Source organism: Fusarium odoratissimum, assembly GCF_000260195.1.
Source record: "Fusarium odoratissimum NRRL 54006 unplaced genomic scaffold supercont1.7, whole genome shotgun sequence".
Lineage (NCBI taxonomy): Eukaryota > Fungi > Ascomycota > Sordariomycetes > Hypocreales > Nectriaceae > Fusarium > Fusarium odoratissimum.
In genome coordinates, this window is record NW_022158693.1 from 1,196,615 (window position 1) to 1,217,234 (window position 20,620).

Consider the following 20,620-nt stretch of genomic DNA (forward strand, 5'->3'; position numbering starts at 1 on the left):
TGAAATCAGTCATCAGTCTATTCGCTATAGGTGAACGTCGTAGGGGGTCGTTAGCCCTTGATAGCGCTTTTTTAGTGACATGTCCCATTGCTGTAAGCGCGCGTTTAGGTGTCTGCATGTGGCGCCGAAAGTGGATCAAGGGTCCCATCCCGCGATTTTGCGACGCCTGTCACCGCCAAAAATTTCCAGTCCAGTCGCATCCAACTTTGCATGTCTACCTTAGCTTGGGAGGTTGGTCTTTGAAAGGATTAAATTGACTCCTGCAATTATAAAACCCGAATCATGGTGCCGCCTGCCGATCCCGAACGTGCGACTGCTGCGTCAGACGAAGAAATCTTGTCTGGTGCCGCCTCATCCTCTGACGAGTCTGACTACCTTGACAGCGCCACATCTCGAAAACGCCGGAGGACAGCAGAAGTGCCTCAGACTGGAGGTGACGAGGTCAAAGACGAGGACGAGGAAGACAATGAGCTGAAGAGAGTTCTTTCTACAATCAAGGTCCCATCTCGAATCAAGCGAGCCGCTCAAGTCGACCAGAAGGAGGCTCAGACTAAACCTTTGATCGCACCCAAGAACTCGATTCAGGCTCCTACCGACCCAAATACCACCTTTTCTTCCCTCAACGTGCGACCATGGCTGGTACAGTCACTGGCAAATATGGCTATTAAACGGCCGACGGGTATTCAAAAGGGCTGTATTCCCGAGATCTTGAAAGGCAGGGATTGTATCGGTGGTAGTCGAACAGGTTCCGGTAAAACAGTAGCGTTCGCTGTGCCTATCCTGCAGAAATGGTCAGAGGATCCTACTGCCATCTTTGCTATCGTCTTAACACCAACAAGAGAACTAGCACTGCAGATTTTTGAGCAGTTCAAGGCCATCTCTTCTCCTCAGAGCCTCAAGGCGATCTTGGTGACAGGAGGCTCAGATATGCGCACACAGGCCATTGAGATCGGCAAGCGGCCACATGTGATAATTGCAACACCTGGTCGTCTCGCGGATCATATTCGAACTTCCGGAGAGGACACCATTTGTGGATTGAGGAGAGTTCGATACGTGGTTCTTGATGAAGCTGATCGCCTTCTCAACGCCAATGGGCCTGGCAGTATGCTTCCTGACGTGGAAGAATGCCTCTCTGTTCTTCCCCCAGCTACTGAGAGACAGACGCTTCTGTTTACTGCTACTATTACTCCAGAAGTTCGAGCTCTCAAGGACATGCCAATCAAGCCTGGAAAGCAACCAGTATTCGTGTGTGAGGTTGACACGCAGACATTGGCTATTCCTACGACGCTGAAACAGATGTATATCAAGACACCCGTCACTCATAAGGAGCACTACCTCCACGTCTTTTTGCTCACCGAAGCCAATGTCGACAAAACTGTCATCCTGTTCTGCAACCGAACCTCGACCGCCGACTACCTTCACCATCTTCTTCGAATGCTTGATCATCGAGTCACTTCTCTACACTCTAAACTTCCCCAAAGACAGCGAATCGACAACTTGGCTCGTTTCCGCGCTTCAGCGGCCCGTATCCTTGTAGCAACCGATGTTGCCGCTCGTGGTTTGGATATTCCTGAAGTCAGCCTTGTTATCAACTATGATCTCCCACGCGACCCTGATGACTATATCCATCGAGTCGGTCGTACAGCCCGTGCGGGTCGCAAAGGTGAGGCGGTCAGCTTTGTGGGCCAGCGTGACGTGGAACTGGCCCTTACAATCGAAAAGCGTGTCGGCCGTGATATGGAATCTTGGGAGGAAGAGGGCGTCAATCTCGAGACTCGCGTGGTTCGCGATGCCCTCAAGATCGTGTCAGAGAAGAAACGCGAGGCTCTATTGGAGGTAGAGGAAGGGAGGGAAGTCGGTGGCAAGCGAAAGCGCACGAAGCAAAAGTTGCGAGTGGAATAAAGCATTGGAATCTCTGGATCAAGTGGATAGACAAAAGCGTATTTTTAATGTTGATTTCAAGAAGCTAATGATCCATCTCATGTAGACATTTGCGCAACACGCAGAGCTCCACCGAACTGCACATGCTTAAAGCCATGCCAAAAGCACAACCAAGGATCCCATGTCGACTCTTTGCATAGAATTTACGATCAACTTCTTTGGTGCGTAGTTGATATAAGCAGAAAAGTGCAAAAAAGTAAATTGGTGCCCCCAGCGAGGATTGAACTCGCGACCTCAGCATACCTCCATGAAGTCTTGGACATATAAGAGCTGCGTGATAAACCACTACACCATGGGGGCTCACGGCCGACGGTGGAAATTTCCAGTATATAAGGCTCCTCGAACATTTGACCATGAAAGTGAACTCCAACTTCCTTGCTAATGACAGGCTATTCTGTAATTTTAATATACTTCTAAAGTTTGGACTGTTTTAATATCGTTATATATATATATATGTATTTAATTATTATTTACTTACTTCATTAAGTATTATTTCTTTTACTTTAGTAAGTAATTATTCAGTATAATAAGATAGTAAGAGATATATATGTTTTAGTTATAGGGTGTTTACTCATGCTTTTTGGCATACTTTTTGATTTAGAAGTTTTATCAACTATATTTATCTTTAACATAGTTCAAATAAACAATAGGATGAAGTTCTCGACTTCCAGACGTGACGGGTTTTTAGTGCTATTTACATATTTATAAAAGATCACTTGTCCTTTCGACAATATCCTTGCCAATACGAAGTCTTCATTAATTGTTACCTGGAACATCAGTGGTAACATTACACAGGGTCGTGCTGTGCCTCTCATCCAAGGTCTTGAGGGCATACAACAAGTAATTTATATAGGCGCATGTCTAACAAGGCTGGCTTATACTGAAGTCTTGAGTAGATGCCTGACCTTTGTAAACACAGAATCATGTCTGGCACCGACGTGGGCGCCGGTTCAACCATCAATACTCAATGGATACATATGAAGTCGTGTATTTGATGTTATCATATGTTGTGGTTCCCAAAGCCAATGGACGAACATGGCCCATTCAAAAGGAAACTTAGAACGAATTACCGGAATGAATCTGTAAGATTCTGTTGTTAATCATCCGCGCCCGTTGCGAGAAGATGATGACTGCTATTCACAACTATCTATGTTGAGCTTGTGATGATTCTCAGCAAACCCGAGTAGAATCAGCTGCTTCTCGCCTAGGCCAAATCTCTGTTGTGAGTGCCGTCATCGCAACATCCCAGCGTACCGGACTGGAAATGGCAATATGTGCCGATATCGCGCCGGCTTGCTGATAGTTGCCCGACATTGCCGTTTTATCCTCAACCGCGAGCGTGTTATCCAAGACTCTGCTCACAAGCTTTGCATATCAGGTCGGATTCGCTGAATAGCCTTACAGAAATGCTAATTGACATCGAGCTACTCTCCTGCGTCATTGCTATCGATCCGATCTTGAGTTCAGTGGTAACTAGACTGGACTTGATGATCGGGAAATTTCGTCGATCAATGCATACCCTGGAGTGACGTAGGTTTAGACAACCTGAGCCAAGCCAGATGGCAAAGTCCTCGAATTGCCTCCCCGATTGCTTCGCTGTCAGACGAATTGTTTGATCGATGGGTAGTTAGTCTCTTCCGGGTAAGGGATACGACAGAGCCAGATCGCGTGGTATTCCTATCACATTTGTCGCTGACGACGTAGCTCGTGGCGTTGTTCCTGAGCTGGACGACGCCTGGCTTTGTAGATTATCAATCTTGGCGGGTCAATGACATGCTCAACTGTACTCGAGCGTTAACGTCATCGACTTCAATGCCAACACTGGACCCAAGTTCGGAATCATCGATATACTCCAACAATATCGTCTTGGGAATAAAGTCATGAGACCTCATAAATCAATACATAAAATAACATTGTCAAGCAAATCGGAATTTACGGGTTTATCTAAAACTGCGACAGTGGACGACGGATCCTTCGGGGCTAGGATGTAAACACCAGCGCCGGGGTTTTGCTGCTCTTAATAAAGAATTGAGAACTGGAAATCATGCCTACCACGTTCCTGGTCTGCTTCCCCACGTTCTCGGTAGATCGGCCACTATGAAATCCGTGAGCTGCGCAAAGATTGTCGTGAGTATCCCCCTGCTGATCTGATCGGATTGATACGTAGGTGTCTGTCTGGGTGTGCAAGTGGGCTCGGCATGTTTCGTGCACCCGAAAGCGAAAATTGTCCGCCAGAAAGTCAGTCACAAGGACAGAAAACTTACCTACCAACCTTACTTGGCGGCAGATACCCTCACACGAGCATTTTGTCAAGATAAGTTGAAATACGTAGTAGGTTCGCAATCTTAGATCTACCAAGGGAGGGGAAATAAACGGATGCATCGTAGTTTGTAGAAGCTTCTCACTCAGCAATAATATCATCAATACTCGGATTAGGAATCAGTCTCGCAGGGTTTTCGGCGCTGATACGCACACACCCTGATCAACCTCGGCCGAGAAGAAGACGGGGGAATTGACTGACAAAGCAGATTAGGGACCATCCGCTTAATGAGCCAAATTCGGCATGGGCCTCGAAAGCTTCCACGCTAACGCATATGTCCCTGGACCTAAAGCCTGAGCCTCAGACGGGCGCTGGCTGGCGGGCTTCTTTAAGCGTGAGGTCGTGACACTCACCAATCTCCGCCCTTCGAAGCTGTGATGCTGACTGTGTTGTAGGCAACCTTAACCAGACCAGCGGTCAATGGTCCGCACACGACCGATGAGTTCTCGCCAATTATGGCGCTCTGCGTGAAGCACAGTCTGCGCCTTGTGTTATTTACAGCAGCTGTTGCGATGTGTCACATCGTCATGGGAATACGCGGAATTTAGTCGGTGTTAAACCCCTTTGAGTACGAGTTACGATGCATCTGTTCTGAGGCTTGATGAGTCAAATGATATCAAATCATCCGAACCAGGATCCATGCAGAAGAAAATTCTTCGAACATCGGTCGAAGCCGAGTTAACGGACGTATTGAGCTCTTTTCCCAACCTGCATCACATCCATGGCTGGGACTTCCAGTGGAACATGAATCGAAGAAATCTGCATCCAATGAACATCCCAAGGAGTTGTCCGACACCAACAGAGACCCATTCTTTGAATCCGCGATGTGAGTACCGCCGAGCTGGCTGATGTTGATTAGCGAGGCACCGTACGACCCATCGTGGAGCCGCTTTCGGCGATGGAAGCGAAAAAGAACGAAAAATATTTCCAGAAAAGCGGAGTTTGGAAATCTGTGACTCTTGTCAATCCCGTCGTTAGACCGCCCAGCGGACAGTCACGGACGGTTAGTGGTCGGCGACCTCGGGATTCAGGATAGGCCGGCCTAGTCCGGCAATAACATGGCTTCTTGTAAGTCGGCATCATCTTGGACCGATTAAGAGGCCGTCTAAGGCTAGCCGTGTAGCCGAGTTGACAGTGTTGGAACGAGCAAAGAGGGAATTAAAGCTAATAAAGGACTGTCTTTACGGATATTCGGATTAGATGTAAGAAACTTGCTTACTTCACATGAGCATACGCACAGCAAGGATAAGAGCTAATATGGAATATGATACTGTTTGGCGGAGAAATACCTGGGAGAAAAGAGTTGCCTAATTTTTAAAAATAGGCAATCATATTACACAAACATGCTGGCAATACAATAGGTTGGTACTGACTTAGATCTTCAAACGACGAAAGCGAGAACAGCTTGAGAGTTGCCTGGTAAAAGCTTATCAAGTGACTATGAGGCATAAGTTGTATAGAGATTTGGATTACTTCTTGCTCGTTATCGTTGAACATGATGGTGGTGATTGACATGTCTGCTGGCCATCATTGGCTCGTATACCATAATTCGGTCTTTGACAACAAAGCCGACATCCATGCATGGATTTGATGGCGGCCGACTGAGCTCAGCCCTACGATTGATTACAGCGATACGTGGACAAGGACGTACATACTCCCCGCGGACTGCGCCAGGCTCGGGCACAGTGAGCATCGTGCGTTGTTACTGGACGATACCCTACCATGGTACACTCTCTCGCTTTCGCTTACGTTTGCTGTCTGGAACAAGCTCCCCCTTTCGAAGTATGCCCTATGATTCCTTGGCTGCTGACGACAAGCACATGAGGCGGAGTTATGCCTCAGGGTACACGATGCGAAGCGGAATACGCAATCTGGACTGATCAATCGGCCACTATGTGAAACTCGCCAACATTGACGCGGAGCATACTCAGACAGTCGTTACGAATTTAGTTTTGGCGAGTCGCCGATTCATAAGCATCCAATTGAACTGGGCTGGGCCTAGCGGGCATTCACTGTAGGGGGATTAGAAAAAATGGAGGTCATCCTCCGTATCATCGTGACGGGAACTCAACTCTTAGATGGAGGCACGGGATGCAAGAGGTTGTCTTGGATTTGGTCTTGATGGATGCATGGAGATAATACAAATTCCCGTCCGTGTCAGTATGTTGTTGCTGAGCCAGCATGCAGCGTTTGTAAATCAGCGTCACACCTTGATCTCTGCCTATCCCATCTAGGAAATCGATTCTGCAGCAAGAGTCATCGCCGTATCGGAGTCAGAGATGATCGCGACACCGACAGGGCGCAAAGAACGAATAAGGTTCGCTCAATGCTGAGAAATGCATCTGCCTTAGGTAAGGTTCCTGAAGAGCAGGCTTGCAAATCCATCCTCGGATTTGTCGTGGTTCTGGCGGAGCTAGACGGACATGGTCAGATTAACGACTGTGGTAGGCTGAAGAGTCAACGCTAATGGCACCGGGTTTCTAATCAAACACACATTTGCAGGCTGCTTACGGACCTGGAAAACCAGCCTGCGATTATGAATCGCCCACGCCAGCCCTGTGCGAGATTGCGACTCGATGCGTGTGCTGGCAGTGCTGACCTTACAGTTGAGCATGTTTCGCTCTGAGTTATGGTGAAAGTAATGGGCTTGTTGCGCCATTGAGGAGAGGAGTACAGTTGCTACCATGTAAGACTGCCAGTAAGACTGAGATTGGTACTGTAAGCCGGTATTGATAGCCGGAAGATGCAGTCGCTGCGACAACTCTAACAAAGAATTGAGGGACACGGCATGGAAGAATCCAGGGCAGTGAACCTCCGCCTGCCCAGTTCGGGTACACATCATACAAGAGATACCTGTGCTGGGGCTGTCAAGTAGCGGCCTGACCGAGGTACCCAAGCCCGAGGATTGACATGGACTTCCGTAACGTCCGCCCGCTACATCGGGGCCGCGGACGGGGATGTTTCGCTGCCGGATGGAGACAGAGACAGAGACAGAGACGTGTCGTGTCAGTCATGTCATCCAGTAAACGACAGAAAGGTACAGGGGCCATGTGCAAATCGATGTGCCGTGGGAGCCTTTTGGGTGGATCTTTCTAAGCTTCGCGGCTTCGCGGTGTCTAAGAGTCATCCGTCCACACACACCCACATCCATGTCAATCATCACTAAGCCACACACCCTTCGAACCTTGGCCCTTGCTTTGCAATGGGGACTGTGGACATTTCTCGCACTCCTCGGGTCCGCGTGCGCAAAGTCCGCTTAGCGGCGTGTCGGGCATAACTCATAATCCCATGCCACACCCGTGAGACAACATGAAAAGTCCGTAAAGGATCACTGGAGTTAAAAGATTCGGATCCCCCCCGTTCCAAGATCCATTTCTCCCACAACATCAATCAGATAAACACAACAACTACTAATCAGCCTCAAAAGCTTCTATCAAGGTCAACTATCTCCACAGTCCTCTCAGACAAACACACGGACTCGACTAGCACCTTATCACCTAATCCCACAAGTCATTGTCACCACAGCCGACATTCCTGCGCTAACTTCAAGCCTGCCGCAATCGGGATCGCTGCCTTGACTCACAACATCAAACCGCCATTATATACATAGGACAAAGACCCCTACCTTATCTGGGTCCTCTTTTTCAATATGTCGACTACAACAACAACCACCACTTCCATTCATAGGCCAACTGCCTCTAAGACTTCTTCTCTCCGACAGTCTACACTCAAGAAGAACATGTCTATCACACAAACTTACTACCTCGCCCACAAGGCTCGAGCCAAGCTCTCTCGCGAGGCTGCTCAGCCCGATCATGACCTCCGCCTGCTTGTCGGTCACGCCAATCTCCTCGATTCTTTGATGCTCGAGCTTGCCGATGCTGAGCGAGAACAAGAACGATGGTTCAACCAATCCGTCCGAGGAGCAACCAATGCCCAGCAAGAACGAAGGGTGCAGTGGGCCGACAACATCGTCGAAGAAGAGGATGAGGATGACTACGACTCAGACTCTTCGGATTCCGACGACTACGATTCAGAGGATGACGACGTCGAGATGACCAGCACTTCTCTTCCCGTCAAGCCCATGAGCCCCCGAATCACACACATCGAGCTCGACGAAGACATGGAGGAGGATGATCTTGAGGAGGACTACGCTCAGCTAGAGCTTGTTCGAACACCATCTCACTCCAACTCGCCACCCGAGCTTGTCGACCACGACTCAGATTCATCTGACGATGACTCAATGCCTCCATCGCCGCCTCAGTCCATCCTCACCTTCGACGAGAAGGATGTTAAGGAGCAGTCGCAACAAGAACAAGAATCCAATTCACTCTACGATGAGGAGTACTACCTGCCACCTCGAAACCCTGCGAGGCTTGTGTCGGCCATCTCGGTCTACTAAGCGGGAACTCATTCGATGATTGATTTGTGATTTTAGCGACTTGTTTCACATACAAAGCGATGGCGGCATTGCATGGCGTTTACTATACAAAGGGATACCACACGGATCTGGATACAACAAAAAGCATTTTTGCATTTTCTTTTAGTTACAAAGGATATGACTTTACGGTTTTCATTGTGTTATTACAAAGAAGGATTTCACCACTCTACGAAGGACAAAGAAGGGACTGTACCAGACAGATGGGAATTGGATATTATCATGATTGGGTGCCGCTCCCGGCAATACGGTTGAGTGGCAGCCTTCGATAGGCTTCGCCCCAATGGTAGATAGCTCAGCAAAAGAGGCTTTCATTAGCCCAAAAAAATAAACAAGAAAAACATTCAAAACTATCATATCATTCTTGAATCTCCTTGCAAACTGTGAACCATACTATGCTATGCCTCGGTCAGCAGCCGGCTATCTCATGGTAACCGGCGTTGACGCCATACTCGCCGGCTGATATCCTTATCAGCGGTAAAAATTTCGTGATAACTGAGAGTATCGGGATCGGTCGCAAGCCCAAGTCCGATCGGGGTGTCTTTGGACCAACAGGCGGTGCCCGTGAGACCCGTCAAGGGCGTGCGGAATCTTGGCAGTGCTACACCGACTCCTCCAATGCACGCCCCTTTTGCTCTATAGATTTTTTCCTTCGATTGCGGTGAATGATTCATCAGCCAGGCCCGCCCATCACCAAAGACCTTGACGTCCCAACCATCAGGGTTTGTGATACCCAATCACGATACATGAACTGTACACATTGGGGCGTCTATAACGGTCGGAGTTTTGTCAGCGGAGACATTCAATTCTCCATTCTTGCTATGTCAGCGACATAGCAGTAGTCGAAGAAAGGCTCGTTTGACATCAATCATGACAATGACTATCAGCGGACATTACCAAGCCCCGATGGCTGGAAACGACGACGCCAGGGCGCAGAAGCATGGCCCGTGATGACAACAAAAAGAAAAAAGCCCAGGCAAAAATTACAGACGGACGAAACCGCCCAGGCCGCATAGCCCGCCCGCCATTTCCATCCCTTGGCTGAAGGAGAAGGACTTACGAATACAGGCTTGGCAGAACTATCAGAACATCCCTGAGGAGTCATTCAATGCCCAATATTACGATCTTTTTATGCTTCGATCTTCCACTAACAGTAGTTTTTCATCATCCCCCACCAGCCATCGCCGCATCGAGCCTCAAATGGGTCCAACTGGATCCAGCGTTCCACAGGTGGTGGTTTTCTTCAGACTTTTCAAATATTTTACGAAAAGTCGACATAGACAACTCAATCGTGAACAAGGATAGAACCATGACAAAATTTGCGTGCGCGGGTCGTCTCCGCTTTAGAGTTGAATTCTTTAAAACCTTACGTACTGACGGGTCAGGGCTCCATTACTTAGGCAGAGACAAGACGCCCAATATGAATTCTCCTGTCCGGTGCATCACGATGAGATGGACCTGGGAAAGAAGGGACGCGAGTTTTCTTTCTTATTCCTTAAAATTCATGAACACGTTTCCTAGCCACTCGATCTCATTACCCACTAATAGCCTCTCGTTGCCTTCTTGGCTTTCTTAGCCGAGAGGCTCGCGGCCCCATAATCTCAGGTACATACCATTCACCATGCAAGGGCCCAGGGCGTGTCTTGCTCAAGCAAGCTGAGCTGACCGCTTCTGGGCCTCTCACCGACGGCTGACCTGGCAGGACAGCACTGGACAGGACATTGTACAGGTAAGGTTTCAAGCACGTACTATGCACCTTTATCGACTCAGTTTGCGAACGAATGTGCTCAGCTAGCCCCTTACTGGCTTGATAGAGGCGGTAAAGGAGAATTGACTGCTTCATGCTTAAGCGAGGTGTCTGGACCTTTTGCCATGGCATTATGTATGATTATGCACGGTCTTCTTAACAATAACCACGTAGCTGAGAAGGAAGGGGAAGCTTGAGCCTTCGTGTTCGGAAGCATTGTCCGTTGAGCTAAAAGTCGATCTCTAGAAGGAGTTTGGGGGGAAGCCGGGGTTAGATGGAAGATCACAGATCATGAGATTGATAAGACCAGATAGGCCCCTGTTCATTAGTTATCGCTCATTATCGCTCGTTACGCATACGCGTATGCTCCAATACTCAGTATCAGAATGCGAGGATCGAATGAGAGAATGGTGAATTTGTCACATACACGCAATCTTTCAACACATAGATTCTTCATGGAACCTTGTGCGTTTTCTGGGTCTATATTGCGCGTTCTCTGTATCAGATCTGTAACTCTTGCGCAAGCCAGGCAAGCCCACCTATCGATAAAATTCACACAAGGTCCGATACGGACATTATTGGAGCCACGGCGTCGTATCGGCCGGCGTTGGTCGGTCACAGGACCTGAAAATGGCCCACATCTTTCCGCTTTCCACTCCGAGCAATCCCGGGCCGGAAATCGGACTTCAGGAACGCGTCCCATTGGCTTTTCAGGTGTCAGGCCGCTGGGATTTAGACGAGTCCGGGGAAGTGGCCTGTGTGACCGAGATGGACTTGATCTCATGCCGAAACACCTAGGTAATAGGCCTTCTGCTATCGGGATTGCGGGAGCAAACCAGGCGGTTCTGATAAGCTTGACTAGTTAACGCTGAGTCTAACATAGGGGTCTGCTGATCACCACAGCACACTACTTGTATGTTATCTATTGCCAGTTTTGAGGGTGAGCTGCTGACGTACTGGGAGACGACTCGGTATGGGGCTAGCCAGTCAACGGGCTAGCATTCACGATATGTTTTGAACAAAGACAATAATCACAACGTGGGGCATCATCTAAGCACCATCTCTTGGCTATTAATTCAATTGCTGATCTCAGAGCTCTCGTAAATATTGCTGACCACCTAAGTTGCTCATGGCTAATGCTGACCGCTCTGACGATACACCCACGATATTAGTTGATGGCCATTAGTTAAATGATATTTAAAGACCATACCGACTGAAGCTCGGGAATAAGGATAAGCAGTAAACTCCTCCGCATAATAAACTTCGGACTTGGGGGATCAGAATGTAGATCTTGTTCTCGTGGATTGCCAAAGTCCGAAGTCCGTGAGCGAGCCAAATGCACGGACCAAGCGTTGTCAGTACGTCATTGTGTAGCTTTTCGTCGATCAAATCAATGGCCTTCTCAGTGTAAAACAAGTCGACGTCTTGATAAAACCGCACACTCGCCAACATGCGACTTCTCCCGAGGCGAGCACTCGCCCACGATCTTTCTCCGGGCCTCATATGCCGTACTTACCGGCTGCAACGGCGCCAATTCGCGACTTCGCTTTCTCCTCCCCCGCCGCCTCTTTCCGGATACACATCGTTGACTTCACGAAGGCTCATATCCGTCACCGGCCCAGACTCAGCAAAGTTTCTGCAGGGAATTGTGACTGCCAACGTGACCACGGAGGATGGAAAACCGAGGAGTGATGGGTTCTATGCTGCTTTCCTGACTGCGACTGGCAGAGTACTCTACGATGTGTTCATCTACCCAAATCACAATACTTCGGGAGCTTCGGCCGAGGAGCCAGGGTATCTGATTGAAGTTGATGCAGACCAAGCATCTACGCTCGCGAAACATATTAAGCGTTACAAGCTCAGAGCAAAGCTAGCCGTTCGCTTATTGGAAAATGATGAGGCGACAGTTTGGCATGCGTGGGATGACTCAAATTCTGCGAACTCTAGCTCAATCGTCAAGTCGGCCAACTTTTCTCTTCAGGATCCAAGAGCCCCTGGTCTGGGATATCGGCTACTGCAACTGGATCAGCACCCTCCCCAGATCGATCTCGAACCAAGCACTCAGGAAGCTTACACAATACGAAGATACCTAAATGGTATTCCCGAAGGTCAAGATGAAATATCTCGAGAGCATGCTCTTCCTCAGGAAACGAATATGGATATTATGAAAGGAATCGATTTCCACAAAGGCTGCTATGTTGGTCAGGAACTTACAATCCGCACTAGACATCGTGGTGTAGTTCGCAAACGAATTCTGCCCTGTGTAGTCTACGAAAAGGAGCATGCACCGCCGACAACACTTCAGTATCACGCAGACGATACGACGTCTTCTCTCGAGAGTGTGACCGCAGACATGATACCACGAGACACAAGTATCGGACGATTTGAGAAAAGAGGTCGAAGCGCCGGCAAGTGGCTCAAGGGTGTGGGAAACATTGGGCTCGGGCTGTGCCGCCTCGAGATCATGACTGATGTGACACTGCCGGGAGATGCGGCGTCGGGAGCTTTCAACCCCGAGGACGAGTTTGTGCTAGACTGGGGCGAGGAGGAAAGCCGCAATAGAGTAAAGGTTAAAGCTTTTGTGCCGGATTGGTTGAGAGGAGGGCTCGATGCTGAGAATCAGAGAAATGAAAAGTAGAGCAGTAAACATGAAGTTGTGCTGTAAAATACTGTATAAATACAATACTTATAAGTCTCAGATAGAGGCAGATCTGAATATATTCACTAAGATTCTTTCTTTGTTTTTATCAAGCGCTTGGCTCATCGCCAAACTGTACCTTGTTCTTGAGACAGAGCCCTTGTCAGTGGTTACACCTTGCCATGAAAAGATGGTCCACGATAGTATCATATTATTACAGTAGCACGGCGGAATAATCGGATCATGCGATCCTCCTAACTACGTTTCCTGGACAAGGCAACGGCCGAACCAATCCGTTGGAAGGTATTCCATGATAGCCTTCAGAGGTGAGTTGACTCTGGAGTAAATGTACTGGTCCGTGTAGGACGTTGATTCCATGTCCCAATATAGGTAAGTATATAAAGTTGTGAGGCATGGCGCAAGCTCACACTGCCACCAGTCATGAGCCCTTGAATTGATCATCGCACTTTAAGGCTACAGTGTTTCTTTCAGGGCATCGTGGCTATGCACAGAATTCGAGTTGGAGCGAAAACTGAACGATGCTGACCAACAAGAGTACCTTGAGGATTGAGGTTATATTAGCCAGTGAGAAGGCTCACCTGGGCTAGTCTGACATAGAGTCAGGGACAAGATCATCGCGAAGTTGACCACTGAAAATACGTAGCAAGTTAGCCCTTACGCCTTATGTGGATCGGTATCTTGTTGGACAAGGGGCTCAAGTCGCTGTGTTTGCCCTCTTTAGCAGGTAAACAGGCAGTAAGCAACAGCTTGCATTGCTGCGGACCCCAACTTTACCATGTCTCTGTACAACAAGGGCCGGGTTGCAAAAGCCCATTCGCGGACTTTGATCAGTCTTGCAATTGAATTAAACCAGCGACCTCGAATTAAGTACTTTTGCTGCGACCTTGGCTTGCTGGAAGGTTGAAATTAACACCTGGATCGTCGTCTGACTGTACACTATGTAATCTCGCGAGCCTCAGCCCTGTGGTTGAGACCGGGGATAGTCTTGGCCTGTCGCTTAATTTATCTCATGGATGGCAAAGTTCTCAGGAGCTGACATTTGACGGCTCGGTGATGCATTTGTGAGTCTTCAGCCTTCATCGTTGTTTTATGCCGTTCTGGACTTATTTAATAGTCGAAGCTGCCGCACTGAACTTCTTACATCGTAACCATCGTTTACGAATACCATCTCATTATTTTCTTGACGTCTGAAACGCACGTCCCGCGGGATTGTATCTCTACGATGGCTACAGAAACTGCCCCTAAGACCATCAAGCGGTTGATCGCTTGTTGCGATGGCACCTGGATGGATAGTGACAATGGCTACGAAGAAGCCGGCTTGCTAAGAAAAGAAGGCTCTCTTCAGATACCTTCTAACGTTACTCGAATATCCCGTTGCTTTGAGAAGAGGTGCAGCGATGGCAAGCTTCAAGTTGTCAACTATGAGTCAGGTGTTGGTACAGGTAGCAACGTACTCGATAGTATTACTGGCGGCGCTTTTGGTATGGGACTCGCAGAGGTGAGGGTTGTCGGAGCATCAGAATGAAGGATATTGGCTGACCGTTTCTTCTAGCGTATGCGGGAGACATATTCGTTTTTATGTTCCAACTATATGGATGGCGATGAAATAATACTTGTTGGTTTCTCCCGAGGTGCCTTTACAGTCCGTTCTGTGGCAGGCATGATTGGCAATCTAGGCCTACTCACGCGGGAAGGTGTTGAGTTCTTCTATCCTATCTTCAAAGATATGCAGCATTGGATGGACGATGATTATGAAGATCCCTTCCCTAACATTCCATTCCCTAATAAACCCAAAGGGAAGGACGCTGCAGACGCTTACAGGGCTCGCTTGGAGCAACTCGGCTACACTCGTGTGAGGCGGAGTGAAGGAGAAGGCGACATCATCACCATTAAAGCAGTGGGCGTCTGGGATACCGTGGGTAGCCTCGGAATTCCTAGAGTTTTATGGCTGGAGAAACTGGGAATTCGTGCCGACAATGACGAATAAGTCTCACCTCCCAATCTTCAAGAACTCGGGTTGCTGACCAGCTTCTTACGTTTAAGTGGCATGACACAAATCTGTCAGATAGAATCGAACATGCGTTCCAGGCCCTCGCCCTGGATGAAACAAGACCCCCCTTCACACCAGCGGTCTGGGAGAGGCTCCCGGAGAACAAATATACAACGGATCTCAGGCAGGTATGGTTTCCTGGGAACCATGGTAACTGTGGTGGCGGATGGGAAGATCAGGGCATGTCAAACATCACACTTGCATGTGAGGATTCCTTGCAGCTTATGCCAAACTACCTTGTACCTAGACACTGACTTGGAAATAGGGATGATGGACCAACTGGCTTCCATTGGGGTTGAGTTCGACCTCCCTGCACTGGAACGATGCTTCTTCCAGAACTTCAAATTCTACCACAAGACCCCCTCAAAACTCAGCATAAAGTCGAGGAAGAGGAGAGAGAAAACAAAGAAGCGCCAGTGGGCAATAAACCCAATCTACGAGAACAACCGCCCATTTAGGCCTTGGGGACTGGGGACAATAAGTAAAGCTCCAGGCCTCCTCTACAAACTCTCTGGCCAAACAGTTCGTACACCAGGTCTGTATAGACCAACTGACCGCCAATCGAAATGCGATAAGTCAAGATACCTTCTTGATACAAACGAGCGAATACACAGCTCCGTACGAATCAGGCTTGCCTGCAAAGGTCTCGGCTTGAATGATGAGCACGTCTGGGACTGCCCAGCTTTGCTCAGTAACTGGAAACTCAAACGAACGCGGGAGAAATATAGCGATCCAGTTCCATTCCAGCCTGGTTGGTGTCCGAACGGTGGAAAAGATCATATGGGCCATCCTAACGATTGGTCGAAGGGGCGATGGGTTTGGGAATACGTCGGCAACGAGAGTGATGGCCCCAAAGAGACAAGACAACGAATAATGGTTGAAGAGCCTTTAGGACCCTATGAACGATACTTACTCAACTTGTCAGCAGGATCACCGAATGTGTATCATTTTGCGGACACGATAAATAGTTGAAGGCCCTGGCTTGATGGCTAGGAGGTGGCAGAAAACCTCTGACTAAGTCCTAAGGGGTGAAAAGACTTAGATAATATTATAATATTTTATGATATCTTATGATGAGTTTAGCATACCCTCTGAAGAGTTTATTTTCTCACCCAGGTCTAAGACCTTAGCAAGTCTTCTGACGCTTAGGATGGGTATATGTTTTGGGCCATACGAGGCGCCAACGCCTCGCATTTGGAAAGTCAGTCATAATAAGTGGATTGTTTGAGACACAAGATGTTCATCCATCTTAATAGTCTTTTATCAAATACAGTCCCATCTCAAAGGCTTCATGGTTCTGAGGTCACGTGCTTTCGTGATTCTTCAACCAAGCCTGTCTATTGTCTAAGCTTCTGCCTTTCTCCACACACTCGAACAGTTATTTACGAGCAACATATGATCCAGCAGGCTCAATATGTCTGACACAAAAGCCGCCGATTTGCTGCAATTCGCTCAAGAATATGCTTCCAAAGATGTAGACCTCTATGAACTTCTCGGCATCGATGCCCTAACACCAAAGGAAGACATCCATCGCGCATGGCGCAAGCGATCTCTGAAATACCATCCCGACAAAGCAGGCGACAACTTCGATGCGGAAAAATGGCAGCTTTTCGAACGCGCCCGCGACATCCTATCTGAGCCAGGGGCGCGCGGCGCTTATGACGGCGCCATCAAGGCTGCCCTGCTACGAAAACAAGAGCGCGAGACCATGGACAAGCAGCGCAAGGCTTTCGTTGACGACCTCGAGGCGCGAGAGAATGCTTGGAAGGTACAGAGAGAGGAAAAGGAGCAGCGGGAGAAGCAAGAGATCGAGAAGGAGAGGTCACGATTGGTTGAACAGAGACGCATGCGCGAGGAGGAGGAAAGGCGCCAAGCCGCTGCTGCGCAAGAAGTCGAAGACCTTGCGGAAGCACGCCGACGACTGAAGGAGAAGAAAGAGAAGAAGAAACAGGACGAGGCGAGAGAGAAGTTTCTGCGCAAGTCACGAAGGGCCGCGGAGGCTGCAGACGGCAAGCCTGCATCTGGACCGATCAATGGTGCCATGGATGTACCAGGCGACTTCCCGGTTGACTTCGGTACTGAACAAAAATTTTACTGGGAGCTTGTTTGCGACAAACTCCGCGCGGTTCAGGCAGTCAGGAATTTACAGCAGAAAGAAGCGACCCCTGAAGAGTACCAACAAGCGGAGCAAGGTCTACTTGATGCCAAAACGAGGATACACCAGGCTGAGGTTCGATTTGCGGAGCATGCATCTGTTTCGTAACTGGGAAAGTCTTTTAGAGAAAGGACACGGAATAAGGTTGGTAGCTATGTCTATACACAAGGAGTGTTTTATCTCGCGCTAATACATGCCCCTAGAATCACGATTCTGCGTCGAGCCGCAATATTTTGACAGCGTTCATCCCCATAACGTTCTTGAAGTCCCCCGTGTCTTGTCCCACTGCAAGAGCAACGGCCTCTGCGTTCAGGCTCACGCTCTCCCATTCCCCCTGTTCATCAGTCGTAAGTGGTGGAAAGAAGGGGTGATCTGTGCCAAACATAAGCCTATCAGCACCGCTAGCTTGGACAGCCGCCTTGAGCCCAACTTCTGAGTAAATAACAGCATCAAGATAAACCTGCTCCCTCAACACCTCCCACACTGTTCGGCGGTCCTTGGTTAGCTTGCCTTCACGAAGCAGCTGCCCGTCATGCGCGATGCAGCTTTCGATCCTGCCAGCGAGGAAAGGCAGGGTTCCACCACTGTGAGCGAGGATCATGCGCAGTTCTGGGACTTTGTCGAAAACACCAGCCAAGTACATCCTGGCGACGGCGATTGTTGTCTCCATAGGGAAACCGAGGGCCAAGGGAAGCACATGGCCGTATTCGGCGCTCGCTCGAGGTCCCCAGACATCATTCGGGAGACCGTAGTGAGGATGTAGGAAAACAGTTAGTCCTGTTGTTGCGAGAGCCTCGAAGATGGGGAGAAGATCAGGGTCGTCTAGGCCCTTCCCGAGCCCTGAAGTGCCCAGGATGACCCCACGGCAGTATCTGAGGATCCGAAGATGCTCTATAGAGGCCAGCACAGTCTCGAGAGCTGCTGTCAAAGGAAGTGTTCCGAAGAAAAAGAGTCTTCCAGGGTTGTCGCTGCACATGCGCGAGAATTCTTCATTGACGGACTGCGCGATTGCGCCGGACTCTGAAGGGCTTAGAAAGTCTAGCCACGGGTTCGCTAGGGATATGACAGATATATCAATCCTGTGCGTATCCATGAAGTGCAACTTTTGCGCAAGTGATGCATAGTGCGACGTTAGAGGCCGTCCGGGTGGTTTTGCCTCAGGGTTTTGTGTCGCTTCTTCCAATGCTTTGACCTCAGCCTCCAGAAGGATGAGTCTTGGATCAGGTGCTTGAGAAAACTTGCGGACGAGGGGGATTTTAGAACGCGATTCCAGGATTCGGATATATGAGGGAGGGTACATGTGTGTGTGTATGTCTACCACGAGGGGGGAAGAGGACGACATGGTCTTTCGGCTTCTGAGAAGAGGCAATGGTAGAAGTGTGAGATTGGAAATTGCACAAAGCTCCGAGTGAGTAAAGAAGCAAACTAGAATGTCTGGACGAGGCACAGCCAGCACACACTCACTATCAGCTCTTGCGGGCCAAGCCGCAGCAACGTTGCAGATCAACAAATCGGTTTACCCAAGTTGAGAGACACGCATAAGATGCTACTGGGGAGCGATTGAGATTGATACCAACCCCGCATGGCTGTTATCACTATAACCTTGCGAAGTCCTATCACCCGCTTATCAGTAACCGTTGAGGGGTTAGGCGTTGGCCGCCGGTAAGCCTCTTTCGTTTCTAATTGCCAACTCGAGGAATGTGCCGTCACGCTTATCGGCCTGTATTAGAGGTGTTGTGCCTATGTATATGTAGCTAGCAGATGCCGGCAAACTTAAAGACATCCCCCACGACTCTTTTTCTTTGCAATCTGTTTTGAAATACTGCAATTCCTTTCTATTCGTTTTTCCTCTCGACTATATTCCCTCTACGAGTGCTATTGCCATGGCCTCAGGTTTAGCTGTGAGCAAGGAGGGTCTATCAATTCCCGTCAGTAATCCAATGCCCAGCAGACTGCAACTCTTACCAACTAAGCCTCTCCTGTTTCAAGCTCATTGACTTCTCGCGCTTCCTCAGCGGAACTCCCGTAGAGCGTAATGAAACAGCCAATGCCATTCTTGACGGTTTCAAAACAGCTGGATTCATCTATCTCAAAAACCATCCCATCCTTCCCAAAGACTTACAGCATGCATTTAATCTATCAGCCCGCTTCTTCAATGAGCCCCTGGAGAAGAAGATGGGGGTAGTCTGGACAACTCCAGAGGCAAACCGAGGCTATTCAGCCCCTGGGCGCGAGAAAGTCAGTCAGCTCAAGGATATCCAGGAGGTTGAGAAAGTGCGTGCTGCTTTGCCGGACTTGAAAGAGAGTCTCGAGATTGGCCGTGAAGATGAGCCCGGATATCCGAATAGATGGCTTGAAGAAACCGGCGACCTTGTTGGGTTTCGAAAGGACATGCTTGGATTCTTTGAGCAGTGCCGCCAACTGCACGTGGAGGTCATGAAGGCTATTGCTGTTGGAATGGGGCTCGATGATAGATTCTTTGACTCTTTTGTCGACGTCGGAGACAATACGCTGCGGCTATTGCATTATCCAGCCGTTCAGTCCAATATCTTCAAAACGAATCCAGGCACCGTTCGAGCTGGTGCACATAGCGTAAGTTCTCCTGACCATACGAGTTTCGCCCTAACCCCAGAACAGGACTATGGATCCATCACTCTTCTCTTCCAGGATGCTCGAGGGGGACTCCAAGTCAAGAGTCCAACAGGACAATTTGTCGATGCGACACCAATCGAAGGCACAGTCGTCGTTAATGCCGGCGACTTGCTTGCGAGATGGAGCAACGATACCATCAAGAGCACTATTCATAGAGTTGTTGAGCCACCGCAGAAGCAAGCTGAATCTTACCCACCTCGCTACAGCATTGCGTGAGTATAGTAGTGTTTTACCTGTGGCGTTGTCAGACTAACTTGGTGGCAGATACTTTTGTAACCCCAACTTCAGAAGCTATATTGAGGCGATTCCGGGGACGTTCGGTACGGAGAAAGATAAGAAGTATGAGGGTATCAACAGTGGTGACTACTTGGTCCAGAGACTGACTGCGACGTATTGAGAGTCGACTCTGTTGAGAACATCATGGTCAGCACGCACAGACCTCGCTCTTAGAGTACCTCTGCATTCAAATGGCGTAGTATTAGTACGAGACAAGCCAAAGTATGATTCAAGAAGGAATTTCTTACCCTAGAGCAATGAGGTGAAGTATTGTGATAATGTTGTCTCATAGAGAGTAGAGTGTAGATGTTCGTTAGCATGTGAATCTGGATTGCAGTGGGTTAGGCAACTCGCTATCCCCATCAAAAACACTGAACACCGA

General features: G+C 48.9%; 8 protein-coding genes and 1 non-coding gene across 11 annotated transcripts; 6 read left to right on the forward strand and 3 right to left on the reverse strand.

The window, feature by feature from the left end:
• The first annotated feature begins 127 nt into the window (after nt 1-127).
• On the forward strand, nt 128-2,105 carry FOIG_05687 (ATP-dependent RNA helicase DBP8). The gene has a single exon (XM_031204430.1). It carries the CDS (start codon nt 283-285, stop codon nt 1,900-1,902), a length of 1,620 nt encoding a protein of 539 aa, XP_031066259.1. The 5' UTR covers nt 128-282; the 3' UTR covers nt 1,903-2,105.
• Nucleotides 2,106-2,146: 41 nt separating this feature from the next.
• FOIG_05688 lies at nt 2,147-2,241 on the reverse strand. Its single transcript has one exon. It is a non-coding gene; the product is annotated as a tRNA-Ile (tRNA).
• Nucleotides 2,242-7,539: 5,298 nt separating this feature from the next.
• Nucleotides 7,540-9,060, forward strand: FOIG_05689 (uncharacterized protein). Its single transcript, XM_031204431.1, has one exon. The coding sequence runs from the start codon at nt 7,911-7,913 to the stop codon at nt 8,661-8,663; it is 753 nt and encodes a 250-aa protein (XP_031066260.1). The 5' UTR covers nt 7,540-7,910; the 3' UTR covers nt 8,664-9,060.
• A 57-nt stretch (nt 9,061-9,117) lies between these two features.
• Nucleotides 9,118-13,242, forward strand: FOIG_05690 (uncharacterized protein). The gene is made up of 2 exons (XM_031204432.1): nt 9,118-11,359; nt 11,410-13,242. The coding sequence occupies exon 2, from the start codon at nt 11,897-11,899 to the stop codon at nt 13,082-13,084; it is 1,188 nt and encodes a 395-aa protein (XP_031066261.1). The 5' UTR covers nt 9,118-11,359; nt 11,410-11,896; the 3' UTR covers nt 13,085-13,242.
• FOIG_05691 (uncharacterized protein) lies at nt 10,174-10,721 on the reverse strand. Its single transcript, XM_031204433.1, has one exon. It carries the CDS (start codon nt 10,576-10,578, stop codon nt 10,234-10,236), a length of 345 nt encoding a protein of 114 aa, XP_031066262.1. The 5' UTR covers nt 10,579-10,721; the 3' UTR covers nt 10,174-10,233.
• A 790-nt stretch (nt 13,243-14,032) lies between the features above and the next one.
• FOIG_05692 (uncharacterized protein) lies at nt 14,033-16,136 on the forward strand (the record flags this gene model as incomplete). Of its 2 annotated transcripts, XM_031204435.1 has the most annotated exons (5): nt 14,033-14,166; nt 14,220-14,603; nt 14,658-15,044; nt 15,134-15,359; nt 15,421-16,127. In XM_031204435.1, exons 2-5 carry the CDS (start codon nt 14,328-14,330, stop codon nt 16,125-16,127), a joined length of 1,596 nt encoding a protein of 531 aa, XP_031066264.1. In that variant the 5' UTR covers nt 14,033-14,166; nt 14,220-14,327. The 2 variants fall into 2 exon arrangements, with proteins under 2 accessions (XP_031066264.1, XP_031066263.1); XM_031204434.1 differs by having other exon boundaries at nt 14,078-14,603; nt 15,421-16,136.
• Nucleotides 16,137-16,520: 384 nt separating this feature from the next.
• FOIG_05693 (uncharacterized protein) lies at nt 16,521-20,522 on the reverse strand. 2 transcript variants are annotated; one of them, XM_031204437.1, is made up of 2 exons: nt 20,487-20,522; nt 16,521-20,419 (listed from the first exon to the last, which is right to left on the reverse strand). In XM_031204437.1, the coding sequence occupies exon 2, from the start codon at nt 18,650-18,652 to the stop codon at nt 17,516-17,518; it is 1,137 nt and encodes a 378-aa protein (XP_031066266.1). In that variant the 5' UTR covers nt 18,653-20,419; nt 20,487-20,522; the 3' UTR covers nt 16,521-17,515. The 2 variants fall into 2 exon arrangements, with proteins under 2 accessions (XP_031066266.1, XP_031066265.1); XM_031204436.1 differs by having other exon boundaries at nt 16,521-19,226; nt 19,276-20,519.
• On the forward strand, nt 16,570-17,418 carry FOIG_05694 (uncharacterized protein; the record flags this gene model as incomplete). Its single annotated transcript, XM_031204438.1, has 1 exon — nt 16,570-17,418. The coding sequence occupies one exon, from the start codon at nt 16,570-16,572 to the stop codon at nt 17,416-17,418; it is 849 nt and encodes a 282-aa protein (XP_031066267.1).
• On the forward strand, nt 19,194-20,359 carry FOIG_05695 (uncharacterized protein; the record flags this gene model as incomplete). Its single annotated transcript, XM_031204439.1, has 4 exons — nt 19,194-19,238; nt 19,300-19,902; nt 19,948-20,174; nt 20,227-20,359. 4 exons carry the CDS (start codon nt 19,194-19,196, stop codon nt 20,357-20,359), a joined length of 1,008 nt encoding a protein of 335 aa, XP_031066268.1.
• Nucleotides 20,523-20,620: the final 98 nt, after the last annotated feature.